Genomic DNA, 16,050 nt, shown 5'->3' with positions numbered 1-16,050 from the left:
CGGCCCGGGGGTAGGCGGCCTTTCCCGTCACTTTAAATCAGGTTAAAAAGGCCCCTCGGCGGTCTGGCTCCTGCAGGAAGAAAGAGGTCTGCCATGTCCTTGGGGAAACGCATGGCCTCAGTTTGCGAGTTGAGGTTATTTTAGGAACATTTAGTAGGTTTTCATCGCCTTTGCGGTGTAATAAGCCGCTGAAGCCGAGCGCAGCTGGGGCTGTAACTCCTTTTCTGCTCAAGTTTCATACGGTAGCAAAACCCGGGATGGCGTTACGTTCACAGCAACACAAATTCAAGCCGCTTGAGGGGAGGGAGAACTGGCGCTACCTTCCCAAAGAGTTACAGTGAAAGGATGAAAACACTTATTTTCCCCTACAGAAGTTGTAACTATTTCGTGGAGTTACTTCTCAACTTCCCGAAACAATTCCCAGTGTATTTTTCGTGCCGGTTATGGTGCAGTTCCTCTATGAGCAGTGCGGAATAACGGCATACGCCTCCCTCCCAGCAAGTTCTGCTTGCACCTGAGTATGCAGCCTAATAAATTCATGGCGTTACGTGCGCATCTCTTGCAGTCACTAGGGCTGAAAATTCAAAGATTCATGAGAATTTCAAACTGGTTTAGTGCAATGTTCTGGACTTTTAAAATAAGTATTCCAAGATATTTTAGAGAAACATCATTCATTATTCATGTATGCAACTAAAAAAATTCTCTGCTTTTTCAAAGCCTGACACTCACTACGGAGGAGAGAGCTGTGAAGTCTTGTGCTGTCTTCCTTCTGAGCAAAGAGGCCTTCTGAGCAAATAGAGTACAGAAGCCTTTGTACGCTGTGCGTATGATTAGCAAAGGTCTCTTCCATCAACCAGGATACACAGGATGCTTGGGTGATTGGACAGGCCCGTAATTAAGTAAATTAAGTTCCTGCAAATCCAGAAACCTGACTAGTGAAAACTGGCGGCCAGTCCCAAATTTTCCATGTCTCTGGAGAAGACTGAATTTTATACAGAAGAAGTAGAGGAAGACTTAAGCAGTCCACCTTGGGCAGTACCAATGTCTTGCGTAACGTCTGCTATTGGGGATTGTTTCAACCCTACCACACCCCAAGAGTGGCTTTCTGCAAACGTCATTCAAGCAAGACAAGGTTTGTAGGAAGAGGTAATACCTTTTATTAGAGCAATTGGGATGGATGGCAAAACGAGACAGGATTTCAAGTACCTAAAATATCCTTCTTCTGTAGAAATAGAATTCTGTTCTTCGACCAAAAAAAACCCCTCAAGGTCAAATAACAGGTTGGAGCCAATCGCTCGGAGCTGAATTAGGTACGTATGACATCATTTTTTAAGCAGAGGTCATTGTTTCCTGCAGACTAGAAGGGATGTTAATAGGAGGCAACAGGGAGACAGTAAGTTAGTTATACCCTTGGGGAAAAGAAAAATAGGCATTTTATAGCCTGTGGGACACAGAAGGACTGGTAAAGGAGGAGAGGGAAGGGAAGAATCTGCGCAGGAACACCAGTATTGGGTCTGTGGGCTTTGATGCCCTATACCTGTACCCGCAGACCGTGCCGTGCCCACAGACCAGGCCATCAGAGCCGGACCTTTTACTGCCTTGTGCTTGTGCCCACCCAAACAGAAACCAGCAGTCGGTGAGCAGTTGGGTGCGTTCGCAAGACAGCAGAGCGCGTCTCACAAGGGTGGCTGTTTGGAGGGCTGAAGATCAGCTCAAGAAATGTGTTGCTACCAGCAGGATGTTTCACAATCTTTGCTTTAGGGAGTTTCTGCGTCGTCCTGCATGATCCATGGTGTCTTGGACTGCACATGAGAAGAAGCCTGCATAAAGGCAGCAGCGCAAGCATATTTGCTAAACACCTTCAGCTTTACAGCTTTTAGGAACACGGGTATAAGTGCACGTCTACATTTAGACCTCCCTGAATTTTTCCTCTCTTGCTGTTACGGTCTTTCTGAACAATGCGTTTCCCCACCATACGGAAATTCTCAACTGCAAAAGACGACCACGGCTGTCACGGTGCCCCATCCACGTTTACGCTTCTGTTCATTGCGAAGGATGCAATGAGGCTGGAGAGGCGCGGCAGAGCACACGGCTACAGCTGGTGCCAGGCCCAGGCTGTACCTGGGGGCACTGGGGCAGAGCAGCCTCGGCGCAGGCCAGCCCGCGCTGAGCGGGCAGGAGAAGGGCAGCAGCACCACAAAGATCAAGGAGGTTTTGCTGTCACCCCCTCACCCGCTTTTGTGCCAAGCAGGTCTCAGGACAGACTAGGAGAGGACCCCATTCCTGATACGCTTAGCCAACGTGAACGCAGTGATGCCTGCAATAGAGGATACAAGGAGCGTGCTTTGTGGTAGTATTTATTTAGGAACTGTGAGCAACTACAGCCGTAGCGTTCTCATCTTTGCAATTCTGATGGTTTAACAAACCAGGAGAACATTAGCGTATTTTTATTAAGGTACAAAATACACCCCGTTGTTGCCTAAAACATTTAAAAAAACCCCAAAAACGTGAGAAAAGCTCTGTATGCTCTAAATCAGATTCAAAACCTTTCCGTATAAGGAACTGTGGCAATACTGTGTTTAGGATAACATGAGATTTTTATCAGTTGAAAAGGAAAAGACATGCTGGCAATCCGAGCTTAGCAACAAAGAGTAAAGCAGTTAAAAACCACTGTGTCATCCACGTTAGCTGAGCTTTGAATGTAGAAGAGCAAATCATATGAAACACGTACACAACTCGGTAACACCGAGCAACCTAAGGTTGATGTTGTACACACCTGTATTAAAGTACACTGACTACCTAACGGTGAGGATTTAAGGTAATGGGTTTTTTAAAAAGAGGTAACCTTTGAAATGCAAAAGGTTGCACTTTACACACAAAAAGTGGAAAAGAAAAAGAATCACTTTTGGAATGATACATAGATATAAGACACACTGGTTTTGGGTTATGCGCGTCACCTCGCAGCCTCTGATATTACCTCTGAGCAACAACAAAAAAAAATTAAAAAGTGCCAAAACTGTGAAAGGAAAGCAAAGGTAGTAAGTCTGAGTGCATTAACCATTTCTGAGGAAAAAACCACGGGTTTTGGATTTTTTTGTTTTGTTTTGTTTTTCTGCATTTTTAAAAAATGCAACAGCCTTACTGGTGCAGGTTCAAGACAAAAACAAGACAGTCAAGCTCATAAGGTAGAAATAGGCCCTATATAGGTTAAGATTCTTTGGAAACTGCTAAGTATAAAGGAGTTTGTAATCCAGGCTACTATCTTCTTGGCTACTCAAAAAATCTGTGGGAGTTTCCAGCTTATCATCAGTTGAAATCTGTTTGTTTTGCAATTGCCGAATAAATGCAAGTAAAACTTTAACTAACCTGGGATTCCATTCACACACGTGCACATGGAAGTCACTGGTTGTGCAATAACCTGTTTTTTTCACAGCAGCATATATTGCAAATCATAAATCATTATTAGACTGACCAGAACAACAGAAAATATTCCCAGCCTTTGTGTTTTCAGTTGGTTTCTTACGTAGGCATCTGTGACTGCACTGGAGTGACAGGTTCTGTAAGGGAAAGGTGACAAGGTGTGATCAGCTGATTAAAAGCAAGACCAGAGGTATCTCAGGAAACCACCTGGATGTTTAACTCCAGCCAGTATTACAACGGCGCTAACAGCGCACTGAGAAAGGGCAGTAGTTTGACGTTAGGACCGTGAAATTAAAACAAATGAAAAATGAAACACACCAACATGCAAACTGCAATGCTGGCTGTGTCAGACCTTCCCTTACAGAAGATGCCGCTCGGGGAGCAGCCTGTTTCTCAGGGCTGGGGAGATTCACTGCGTGTCTGGCAAACGATTCCTCGCAAAGCAGATCTTGGGGAGCCAACCCAGCTGCAGTTCTGGCTGAGGAAAGTGATGGTGTAGAGCAATGGGCTCAGTAAATAGACCGGTTTTCTTTAAGACGTTCAGAATATAACTGTAGACTTGTTTTCCATACATTTGATTTTAAGAATAGACTGGGCAACTTAGTTGATGACTTGCTTAAAGTAAATCCAATCATGCTGGCAACTTAAAATCGCCTGTTGATTTGAGGTAATGCCCGTCCATAAGCAAACAGGTATCAACTGATCATGCTGAAAAAACAACCCCGCAAAGACCTACATATCACACAAGGTGCTTTTGATAACTTGGTTTTCTGAGCCTTATAAGGAGAGTCTTTAAATATATTTTTTTCATTTTTTTTTTCTTTGAGCCTTGTTTCATTCTTCTTCCTCCTCATCTTCGTCTTCTCCTTCTTTTCCCATTGTTTCCACAAGGAGTTCTGCGGTGCAAGTGGCTTCCCCAAGGCTGTTAACAGCTTTGCAGGTGTATTTGGCATCATCGTCCCCACATACTTCAGAAATAGTCAAAGAACAGTTCCCATCCTCATCATAATCTATCTGGAAGTGACGGGACTCCTTGACAGGCTGATCATCTTTGTACCACATTACCTCCGGGTCAGGATAGCCTGCAGTAGCGGAGAAAGAGCAGCAATTGCAATAAGCGAGTATTCACTAATCTGTAATTATTTTAAGCTTTAATTCCACATCTAGGTGTGGACATGCCGATATGTTGATATACAAACACTTCATTGAAGTCTAGTTAAAATAAATGTAGATGATCTGAGACTTTTTTACTTCACATTTAGCTGAAACAACTTTATTATGAACAGCAAAAAGTTGAAAGCCAGCATGGAGGTACTCACTAGATTCCAATTTCCACTACTTCAGCAGCCACTGCAGACAGCGGTTTGCGTGTCTCAGACATCAGCCAGCGAGGGGCTCCTAACGGCGTGTTTGAGGCTTTACCTTACATTGCCGCTTTTGTGGGAACCACAGTTCCCAACTCCGAGATTTAGAATTTCAAGGGAAAGGCATTTTGGGCTACAACTACAATTAAATATCCTTCGCAGGTTGCTTTGTTGTGGCTATTCTGAATCTTCCTCTTCCTAATCTACTCTGTACACTCTCCTGTACGGTGACCGTAGCGCTACCATTTCCTATTTGTGTTTGTTAGGATACGCGAGGGAGTCGAAGAAAAGCATTTTGATTATGCATCTCAACAGGAGTTTTGGAGCCTTTTGTGAAGCAAATGGCTCTGCTCTACTCAAAGCATCTGGAGCAGGGCTGCACAATGCATGCTGGAGAGCAATCCCTTATACAGTACTCTCGGCTGCTATAACAAACTGAAGGCTTGTTGTCTCCGCCAAGTTCTGGACTCTGATGGGACAATAAAGTGCAGGAATCCTTAATACCCAGCGAACATTACAGTGGGAACATTACTGGGAAGTTCGGAACATCAGCTGTGGTACACCCATCTATTTTATTCCATGCAGTACTTAGGCACATACCCCTCACGCTGAGCATCCATCAGCAACAATAATCCATCCTCACATCTCCGCTGTGAGGTAGGAAACACAGGCAGTGAAAGAGATTAGGAGCACAGAAACAAACAAGCAGAAGGTCAGTGAGGCAGTTTCTGAAGCTCATTTAAAGATTAGAAATCATCTTATTTACACACATGCAGTACGGTACCAACTTTATCCATTTTAGCAGCTCTTTTCCTAATTTCTAGCTTTCATCAACAGCTGTGACTGATGCAGAAGGCTCAGTCTCATTGCAGTAGAAGTGCTAGCGGTCTTGGCCTCCAGACGGTTAGGCTGACCAAGCCCAAGCTCCTCAAATGCTTTCTCGTAAACTTATTCTATCTGCCTATTCCAGTCTGAGTTTTCTTTCTTGAACTAGTTAAGTTAAAAACCCCAAAAACCAATGCAGTATTTTCTAGATGTGAGTGTTGTATTCATTACCTCTCATGCAAATTCACTGTTAGGGATGTCTTTGCCTTTCATGCAATGTATGTGTGGCTTAAAGTTATCCTGAGGTCACCTGAAACTTGTCTGTCATTTCAGACAAGTGACTTCCTCCGTATTATTAGTTTCGGGTTAGCAGTCTGTAGGAGCGTCCTCTTGCAATTTGTGGTACTACATTGCATCTTGTTTTTACTGTTTCTAGCCTCAAAAATCATCTTACTGTTCCCACTTACTATTCTGAATCAGTGATTCACACATTGACTCTTGGAGACTTCTGTTCTATGGCAAGCACAGAACAAGTCCGTGCAGCTCCAAATAATTTCTGTTACTGCAACACACTCATGCTGTGGCATGCAGATATTGGTAAAGCAAAATGGCACCAACTCAACAATAATACAGAAAAAAAAAAAGTTAAACAGCAGCACAATGCAGAAAGCTGGCAAGGAAGGAAGGAAGGAAACAGATACGCTAATTCAAAGTACCTTCAATTTTGCAGTCAAATCTAGCAGCACTTCCTTCCACAACCTCTATGTCAAGGATTGTCTTAGTAAAATATGGCTTTACGTGGGGCTTTTCTTCAGCCACTTCTTCAAGGAAAGCATCTGGAGGAGAGCGAAGAGATAGTTAATTATTTTACAGGGCATGTTCTCAAAAGGTGCATTTTAATTTCTAATTACCAGATGGTAATGAAAGCATCTTTTCTTTCACTTAATTCTGTAAGGCTAATGGGACAGTGAGGACGTTAGCTGCTTAGTTTTGTGCCAATCTTCCTCAGCGGGACAAAGATTCAGGCCATAAATAGAATGAAATCAACATGCAGGCCACTACGCTACAAATCATCTTTATCTTTTCCTTGAATTTGTTTCTAACCGAACCTGGACTTTTGCCAGTCAGAGGGGTGGGTAAACCAGTTCAACGTGTATTGGGCCCACAGTGGATGTGTCAAAATGGCTTGCTTGATTTCCCGAAGTGTCAAACATCTGCACCTCTGATTGTTACACACCACAAATCCACATTTCAAAGGGGGACGTAGTGGAATAATGTAGATGAATTATTTTTTTCTTAAATGCCCCTGTCTGAGGAGCATGGTTAATGGAGTACATGTCTTGGTTACCGCAAGTGTTAATACTTTAATGCTTGCTCGCTTGCATGAGAAAGCAATACATCACTGTAATCTTTGTCTAAACATGCATTCTCAAACTGATAGAAAGTGCAGCTGACAAATCTGCCTTAATTCTTTGGTTTTAAAAAGAGAAGAGTTTACTGCCCGTGCTTATACTGGGGCATTTTGAGTAGGAGAACAATATGAGAACAATTAATTTTTGATAGATTTCTTAAAAAAAAGATAAAAAGAGAGAGTAGGAATAACCAACTCGATGTTTGGTCTCTAGAATTTTGCTGAAAGTTTTAGTAAGATTGATTCACAGAGAGGTAAAAATATGGTGCAGCAAAATTTCTTACCTTCGTTCTCTACTTTGTCTGCATTTATAGGGCTGGTAGGTGAGCTCCCAGAGGCCTTCCTCCCACTCATACCAGAAATCATTGCCATGGACGACAGTCTTCCTATTGCTCGGACAGCATGGCCTGTTTTCTAAGACATAACATAAAAGGCTTCTGATCAATCCAATCCAGCAGGCATGTGATTTTCTGTAACAATCGTGCTTCGGACAAATTATCTGGGATCTCTGCAAACCTCGCTGGAATTGTTGGACAAACTGCTTATATATAGCTCAGTTGTTTTAGCAGAGACAGAGCAGGCTGGTCTGAATTACCAAATTTAGTTGCAGATATAAACTTCCCCTGATGAACTCATACCTAAATGAATGTCTCTGTTAGCTGCGGATAAAAAGCACTGTGCGAGAGGAGGGCCAGTAAAAAAGCTATGTCCTGTTTAACTGGAACTTAACTCTGGTGGCGGACGGCTCTCTCAGCAGCCACATGGGCTGGACTGAGTTTCATCAAGGACGAATAACCAGCTAACATGAAATGAATGAGAAAGTACCACCTGCACGATGGAAGCAGACCTCCGACAGGCTCAAGAATCAACCACCAGGATACTAAAACCTGCTCAAGCTACATTGCCTCTAGTATGGACACATGTATTTTTGTACAGCTTGCATGAGCTCCTAAGAAACATGTACAGTAGAATGTAAGAGGAAATATAAGGTAGATTTACATAAATCAATATTTTGTAGGCTACTCGAAAGGCTGGACCCAGGATTTTATATATCAACTCCCCTAGCTATCAGAATGGCGCAGATGGACCTGCTACAACAGTTCCAGCATTAAGAAAAAAGAAGATATGGAGACCAAATATGTCAAAGAAAATTATTGAACAAATCTGACAAAATCCATGAGAAGCTCGGTGTTCCAGCAGGACAGAACGACTGGCTTAGGAGAATGAAACTACCACAAAATGAGGTATCTTTAGAGAGGCCAGGCAGATAAGCTTTTCCCTGGCTGTTCAGGTTTGTTAAGGGTAACATAATCCCCCAGCTCGCGGAGGCACAGAGAGGGCAGGGAGGAGAGATGGGCATACCCCCAAAAGAATAGGAACAACGATACTTGAACTCATACGCCTTTTAGTAGCCTGAAATGGAATCACCACGTGTTCCATATAGGCAGCTGTGCACCCTCCTACTGCTCACCCATAGAAACCAAACCTGCTTTGCTGCATTCATACTCTGGCCACACTGGAGTTTGCACCAGCAGCAGAAACCACCTGGCATGGCACGTTCCTCCGAATCATAAACATTAGAAATAAAGAGAGTTATTACGATAACTAGCCCAATTTTATGTCTTCTTCATTACCTGCCATTTTCTTCTGGCCATATATTTCTTCATCCTATCTTTGGAAAGTTTTTTGGCTTCCATGGTTTTGGTGTCTTTTTGCAGCCAAGGATGCTGAAGACATTGAGTACAATTTAAGCGACTCCTGTTTTTATATAAAAAGACTAGTCAGTGTTGCCATTAACGATAGCTGAACCTACCTGCTTTAACGTTATTTTGCGCTCTCCTTTCTGAGAGCTGATTTTTCTGTTTCCTAAATCTAGCAACATAGATCAAATGGTGCTGCTTTCCCAGCAATGCTTACTTCTTAAACTCACTTTCACAATTTCTATGGTATTTTTGGGGAGAAAACTGTGCATTTTTAAGTGTTAATAAAACATTATAAAACAAAGCATGAAAAGCCATATGTTTTAGGCATGGAACACATACAGCAGAGCCACAATGGCAATGATTCAGCTACCTCATGCTGGCAGAACCCTGTCCCAGATCTCCTTTCCTTCCGTTACAGAGATTTCCCCATTCCCACCACTTAACACCCTCCTCCTCTGCCACGCTGAACATTTAACAAAACAGAAATGTGCACATCTCTAATCAAGCCACACCCATTCTTCACTGTGTTCATGGTACACGGATAAATAACCCCCTGTTCTCCATCTGCCCGATTGCAAACTCATTGGAAGAAGTACGTTTTTCTTTCCTTGGTTTTTTCAAGAGTCTGCTCTAAACAGAGCTTCCAACTCTGTAGGGCTTTTGTTTTTTTCTTGCCCAGTTACTAGATTTGTAGTACTCAGGGGTACCACACTTAAAAAGCAACACATGGAAATAAATCTGGCAAAATTGCAACCCATTCAGATCATGACAGACCGTGCCATGCAGCAATCTGTGTCGCACAACAGTGAAGGTAAGGGTAGCCACACAAAACCTCAGGGTGCATCTTGCCCGAGGGAAGGGAAAAGCGGACTGAGCAGGCGATTAGAAGAAAGCGCTCCATTCAGACCCCGCGCTGCAACATAAACGAGAGCGCGCACAGAGACAGATGGGCACACAGAGCTCCTTATAAAGTATCGCCAGAGGTGCCTGCGTCAACGTGGAGATTCACAGGGGAGAAACCAGAATGGCAAGTTCAGCTAAATGCAAACATAGAAAGCGTATCAAGTCCAACTGCTTTACTTCATATCTTTCTTTAGTAGATTGCTGATAAAGTCCTTGGCATCATCAGAGATTTCATCAAAAGCCTCATCATCGAAGTCCCATGTTGCTGAGGTAACATTGGCTAGGGTTTCGTTGTCATTGTCTCCCATGAAAGGAGAAAGTCCGCTGACCCTGGGGGCAGAACAGACAGACGGACACAAACCAAAGAGTGTCAATTTGTGAATTAGCGGGGGAGTAAATTAATATCATGTGTGACACCTCCTACGCTCTGCAGACCTTAATCAGTAAAAGCTCCCTTAAAAAAAGAACAAAAAGAACTCAAAGCTGACTACTGATAGTCTTACAGGAAGGGAGCTAGAATTTGGACTGCAAAACCGAAAGGAAAAGTTTTGCTGTTTCTTTCTCTTTTCCCAAGACATTTTTGAGGAGGGAACTAGAATTAGGTGAAAGTGGAGCATACTGGTTTGTTAAATGACTTGTCTAGTTCTGCATAAATAATACTGCAATTTTCACACCAAATGCAGCTGAATAGCTTTTTCCCTCCGTGCTTTCAGAGTAATTTTGCTGCCTTTACTGTCAAACCAAGGTTTTTTGTACATTTTATTCCATTTACTCCTGCAGAGAGAGCCCAAGAAGAAAGATGCATCATGAAATCCACAGGGCTATTTTGTAAACAAAACTATCCTGATTTATATAGCCAGATAAAACAGTGCTACATCACTGCAGACTGTAGAGTTATGCAGATGCATCCAAAAGTAATTTGATCTTTGTGTTCTCCATCAGTCATGATGATGCATGAAATGGAAATAATACTCTTCCATAACCTAAGTTGAGCTTCCAAGGCTTTTTACTCACTATAACTGAAAAATTGCCGGTGAAAGGCAATTACAGAACATCACGGTGTCATTTTTGCAGAGCATCTTTCTCCCGTTGAGCGTATACTGTACCTCTGCGCATCCAGATACTTTTGATTCCTGTGTGTATCACCCTTTTAGTAAAAACTTTCAGGTGAAAGGTTGCTTATTCCTTAGAACTACAAGTTATTCCGTTTTCCAGGTCTTCTTCCTGGCCTGCAATTTACATAATAACCTATTCTTCATGACATTTTACAGAATTTATTTGCTTTCTCTGTATGATCATGTTAACCAGTTACAGCAACCAGTTACATTTCACCAGTTGTACTTTTTTTTTTTTTAAATATGGCAAAGTAAGTGGAACTTATTAGGGTTCTGAAAATACTATATGGATATAATACTATTATGAATATTGTGATGCTCCTGAATATCACAGAACAGACTGGTAGAAAAAGATTGGGATCAAATAAAGTGAGCTACTAGGTTAATAGTATTAGTGTAATCTCTTCCTCCAAAGTTATTTTGCTACTCCTCTATTGCTAATTACATTCAAAATCTGATTTGGAATTTGTTCCTCAGGATTTTATTTCTATAAGCAAAGCAGCAACGCACACTCTTTGAAGCCTCAGACAAAGCAGATACTAAATCTTTTACCATTTCTGGAAGTTGTGTGCAGTACAGCAGAGTCTAACGTGTATACTTCAGAAATTTGCTAGTAATAATACATGAGCTGAAGATAAAAGGTCTGTTTCTTCTCCAGCAGAAAGCAGTAAATCAGAACAGAAGGTATTTGCTGTCTTGCTTTCCATTATATGGGGTGCATTCAAATGCTGTTTACTTTATAAATGTATAAGGTGGCAGAAACCCATTTATGAACATGTAATAGGCATGAGTTACAGAAAGCTGAAAGATTAACGTACCAAAAAATGCTCACATAAAACAACTTTGCCACGACTGTTCCCTGTCTTTGACACTTACTTTACTGGAAGAGACAAGGTTTATGCCTGACAGCACTGGAGAGCTGTGTCGCAGTGAGAGATTCTGTTCTGCCCTCGTGCACATCAGCCGTGAGGGCCAGGTAAATCGTTGAAGCAAAATCTGTGTCCTGGAATCCGCAAAGCGCTCCTGCAGGGCCTTAAACCTATCTCCACGCCAATATTTAAGCATTTTCCTATTTATGACAATGCCATACTCTATAATAGTGTTTTAGAAAGTGAAAAAATCTCATCCAGACTGCAGTTCTAAGTTTTGGGCTCCAGATACTGATTGCTAAATTGTCTCTTTTTTGACTATGTAGTGAGTACAATAATCTCTCAGACAGTTCAGCGGCTGCTAAAAAGGCTCACATTTTATACAAACGAAGGCTCTGTGAAGTATTTCTTTAGTTCACTGTCAATATTGGAGGTGCACATCTCTCTTCATCCAGTTAAGCTTCCAGAGGGGATACTTGAGCAGCCAGAGCAATAACAATCCCATTTCCCTGCAATACTTGATCGAAGCATGGCAAAGGTGACCTCTGCATAGCATTGCCACAAATAGTATTGTGCAGCTCTGGTGCTACATCAGACAATATTTTGGCTGATTTCCAGAGATTAAAGCTGCAGTATTGAGAGATCGTTTCCATGCTAAAAAGGCTGCTGCAGATACAGAGGCATTGCTTCGTGGGGAAACACCACGGCTCCTCGCTGCCGTAAGAGGCAGTGCTTATAAGGACAGCTTGCTTTGTGGGCAAAGGGACACGGCGTGTCACACACAGCTTTGCAGGGATGAGGTTAAACAGAAGGAGATTAAAGAGGGAAAAAAAACTTTGGTTGTTTTGGTTAGCTTTTTTTTTTCTTTTTTTTTTTTTAAGAATTGCATGACAGAATTAGCTGATAAAATCTTAAATACTGTGGTAGGATTGACCCCTCCCATGCATTTGGTAAATTGCCAGATGGGTACCGGTTAAGCCACCACTCTGTCATTTCCAAACGCCAGCATAACAGTACCCATTCAAACGTTTCAATGAACCTATTCTCGTATTTCTGAATGTGCTGCTGCAAATTTATAAGGCTAAAATAATTTTCTCTCTCTACCACAGTTTTACAGTGTGAATCAGTTGCCTTGTCATGGAAATACTTGTAAGGAGAACTAGCTCCTTGTCTACAGTCAGAAAACAAAATCCAGCAACCAGTGTAGATTATAACTAGAAATTCTTATCTTTAGCACAGATTTCATTGACCTAAGTCTTGGTTGTTCATTTCTTAATAGCCATTTAAAGTAATAATCACCCAGCAACTCTTTTGACAGATATGGAAACAATTTCTTTTTGGAATGTTGAAGCTAAGTGATAAAGATGAGCTACCACTCCAGAAAATTAATACTGAGCTTCCACTGCAAAGTTACTATTAGACAAGCAGCAAGTTGTTTACTGAAAACATTTTTCCAGCTACTTAACCAGGCATCTTCCTGGCATGTTAAGAACCATTTGTTTAGAAAATCTTTCACAGTTTCCACTTCTAAATAAAGAAGAAAGATATTTTATCCTTTAGATGTTCCTTAATATTTATCGGCCTGTTCTAACAAAGCTCTGAGTGCAGATTTAGAAATGTTAAGATCAAAAGGGTCCAGCGTGGTCGCCAGTCTCACTGCCTATGTAATAAACACCCCAGCATTTCACTTGGAAATCTTTGCATTAAGACTCCCACTAATCCAGGAAAGACGAGTTTGCCGCATGTCTCAAAAAGTCAGGCTCTGAGCATTCCTCCGCAAGCAATGCTTGCAGCAGAGACTGATTTGGGCTGATGACACTGAGCTGCTCCTTACAGTCTTTGCATTGCATGAGCAGTGGAAAAAAGTAACAGATCTCAGTATGAAGAGTACTATCTGCTGCTGATAAACCTGTGCAGGCTATGTCAAATAAGCTCACAATAATGCCTGTGCCCTGGAGATCATGTAGTAGTTTAATTCTTTTACAAGTGAAATAAACCAAATAAATAGTCTCAGGCTACTTTGTGGGGGACACGCATCCACTGGACAAAACCACCTTGTCCTTAGCTGAGGGCCGACTGACTCCCACACCCGTTGTCTCAAGGAAGAAAGAGACCACTGAGCCCACGCAAAGGAAGAGAGCTCGCTGCGGAAGCAAGGCCGTTACTCCGTTCTCATCCTTGGCTTACGTGCCCAGTGGATTAATAAGGAATCACAATTTGCCAGTGCCACTGAACAAATAATTCATTTTCTTCTGAGCAGCAGTCATGACATTAAAGCCCTCCTAACTTGCTTTACTGAAAGAACAATGGGTACTCGCTCATCTTTATATTAACGAGGCTTAAATATTTAATAGGACACGGAGCCAAGTGTAAGCCAGCAGTCTTGCCTTATCAAAGTCCCAAGTCAGCACACCCAAAAGATGAATGCTGCCGAAAGATCTTTCAACCAAACCAAACTGCCAAACAAGGGAGGAATAACAGCAGTGATGAATAACACAGCAGATAAAAAGGAAAGGGAATGTTTGAAGAATCAGGGTGCACGTTATTAGGAAGGTGCTGAAGGAAAAGAGTATACAGCAAGATCAGATGTGGTATTTAGAACGAGCCCCAGATATAGCATATTAAAAAATTGTTAATTGACAGAGATCAGCTACTCTGAAGAGATATAACACTGGCTGGCACTGACAAAGCAAGAAGAACTAATGGAAAGCAAGCAGGGTTTGAATCAGCCACAGCCAGTTCCTCACTGAAACTAGTCCAGTTCTGCAGTGACAGCAGGAAAAGGGCTATCCACTTTCAGTGTATGGACATGCAGCACTGAAATCTTAGACCAAAATTTGGTTTGAAATAAAAATTTAGAAATTGTTTCAGATTACTATATATTGGAAACACTGACTATCCAGTTGGATCATCAGAAAAGAACTAGAAATAGAAAAAACAACAAACAAATTCAGCAATGCCCAGAAGAATAAATGGGATAGAAAGAGCTGGAAAGAATTCAGGAGGTTTAATGTTCATTAGATAAAGATTATTGTAAATGCAAAAAGAAACACTGAAATAGACATAAATGGAGATGATACACACAAGCTATAATATTTGTGGCCTGTTACTTCAAAAGCAATAGATCAACTGAAGTACGTGGGACAGTACTGGGACGCAAAACAGGACAGAGAACAAGATAAAAGTGGAAGATAAAAAACATGAGGGGGAGAACACAAACAGGGAAATGTAAGGAAGAACAAAGACTGATGAAGAGACAGGACTGCATAAGTTATCCAGAAAGCTTAAAAGGATTTCACGTGTAGCTTAGAAATGTGGAAAGGGAACCCATGGGCTGCAGAATGGAATTAAGTCAGTCATACCATAAGGAAGACAGATGCAGCATCCCAACAGAGTGTGGTATCTGTACTTACGCCTGCACAGCAGAAGGCTAGGAGAGAGGTTTTGCTGCGGGGTTTTTCTGTTTCCTCCTAGAGAATACATCTCACCCATTTGTTCTTCTGCAGGGAAGATCCTTCACCCACCGAGACCTCTTTAGCAGCTCTTTGCTAAACCTGCTTTGTATTCATTCTTCATCATGGAAACAGTCTCTTTCTGGGCAGGTTACAGGTCTCTCAACACTGTAGAACCCTGCCTTAAAAGACATGTTATGTCAAGTCGTGCAAAAGCACGCTCCCTGCTGCTTCACTTAGGACGTGTGATGGACGCAGCAGCTTTGGGCCATCAGCTGCCCCATCTTTAAGTCCAGTGCTGCTGCAGTGCTCACCTCTCCCTTCATGGCCCCACTCCCCATGTCAGGGGGAGAGGGGATGCAAATGCTAAGCTACAAGTGCAGTGATGGTATGTGAGACCAACACCAAATCAGTGAGTCTTATACTTCATGCATGAGATTTGGCAGTTCTGAGCTTATAATCAAAACAGGAAAGCACAGCTACAACTACAGAGAGATGCAGTTCTCAATTACTTTTATTTGCATTCTGTAACGATGATGTGATGGTTCATTTTGGATAATGGCTCATAGTTGTGAGTCTGCAAAAATAGCTGGAAGTGAAGACAGATTGGGAGCCTGTCGCTCTAGGGTGGAGAGGGAAAGGCCAAGAGATGACTCACAGGTCTTCCCTAACTTCTAATACTTTATTCTTATCGCAAGAAAGACAAAAGCTGATGATTACTGTTAATCATTATTGCGGCAATAACTATGCATCAAAAAGATTTTTGTTGCGTTTGGGTATTTTTACCCTCAGGAGGAGTTAAATTTGCTTAAAGACACCTGTCCTGGTTTCAGCTGGGACAGAATTAATTTTTTCCCTAGTAGCTGGTATAGTGCTGTGTTTTGGATTTAGTACTAGAAGAATATTGATAACACACCTATGTTTTAGTTGTTGCTGGGTAGTGCTCAGACTGGCCAAGGACTTCTCAGCTCTCAGCTCTGCCAGGTGC

The 16,050-nt window shown here is 42.1% G+C and overlaps 1 protein-coding gene across 2 annotated transcripts in view; it reads right to left on the bottom strand.

Moving 5' to 3' along the window:
- Positions 1-2,370: 2,370 nt before the first annotated feature.
- MYLK (myosin light chain kinase) overlaps positions 2,371-16,050 on the bottom strand; it is a 223,816-nt gene continuing 210,136 nt past the window's right edge. For both annotated transcript variants that reach the window (XM_009640862.2, XM_035896318.1), the window contains exons 28-32: positions 9,804-9,956; positions 8,655-8,778; positions 7,305-7,434; positions 6,326-6,445; positions 2,371-4,502 (exon numbers count right to left, since the gene is read on the bottom strand). In XM_009640862.2, the coding sequence (XP_009639157.2) occupies positions 4,255-4,502; positions 6,326-6,445; positions 7,305-7,434; positions 8,655-8,778; positions 9,804-9,956 (775 nt within the window). In that variant the 3' untranslated portion in view covers positions 2,371-4,254. The remainder of the gene's footprint in view (positions 4,503-6,325; positions 6,446-7,304; positions 7,435-8,654; positions 8,779-9,803; positions 9,957-16,050) is intronic.

This window comes from Egretta garzetta, unplaced genomic scaffold (genome assembly GCF_000687185.1).
Source record: "Egretta garzetta isolate BGI_Z169 unplaced genomic scaffold, ASM68718v1 scaffold326, whole genome shotgun sequence".
In the NCBI taxonomy this organism is placed as follows: domain Eukaryota; kingdom Metazoa; phylum Chordata; class Aves; order Pelecaniformes; family Ardeidae; genus Egretta; species Egretta garzetta.
The sequence above is the reverse complement of the archived record's forward strand: the minus strand, read 5'-3'. Positions and strand labels throughout refer to the sequence as shown.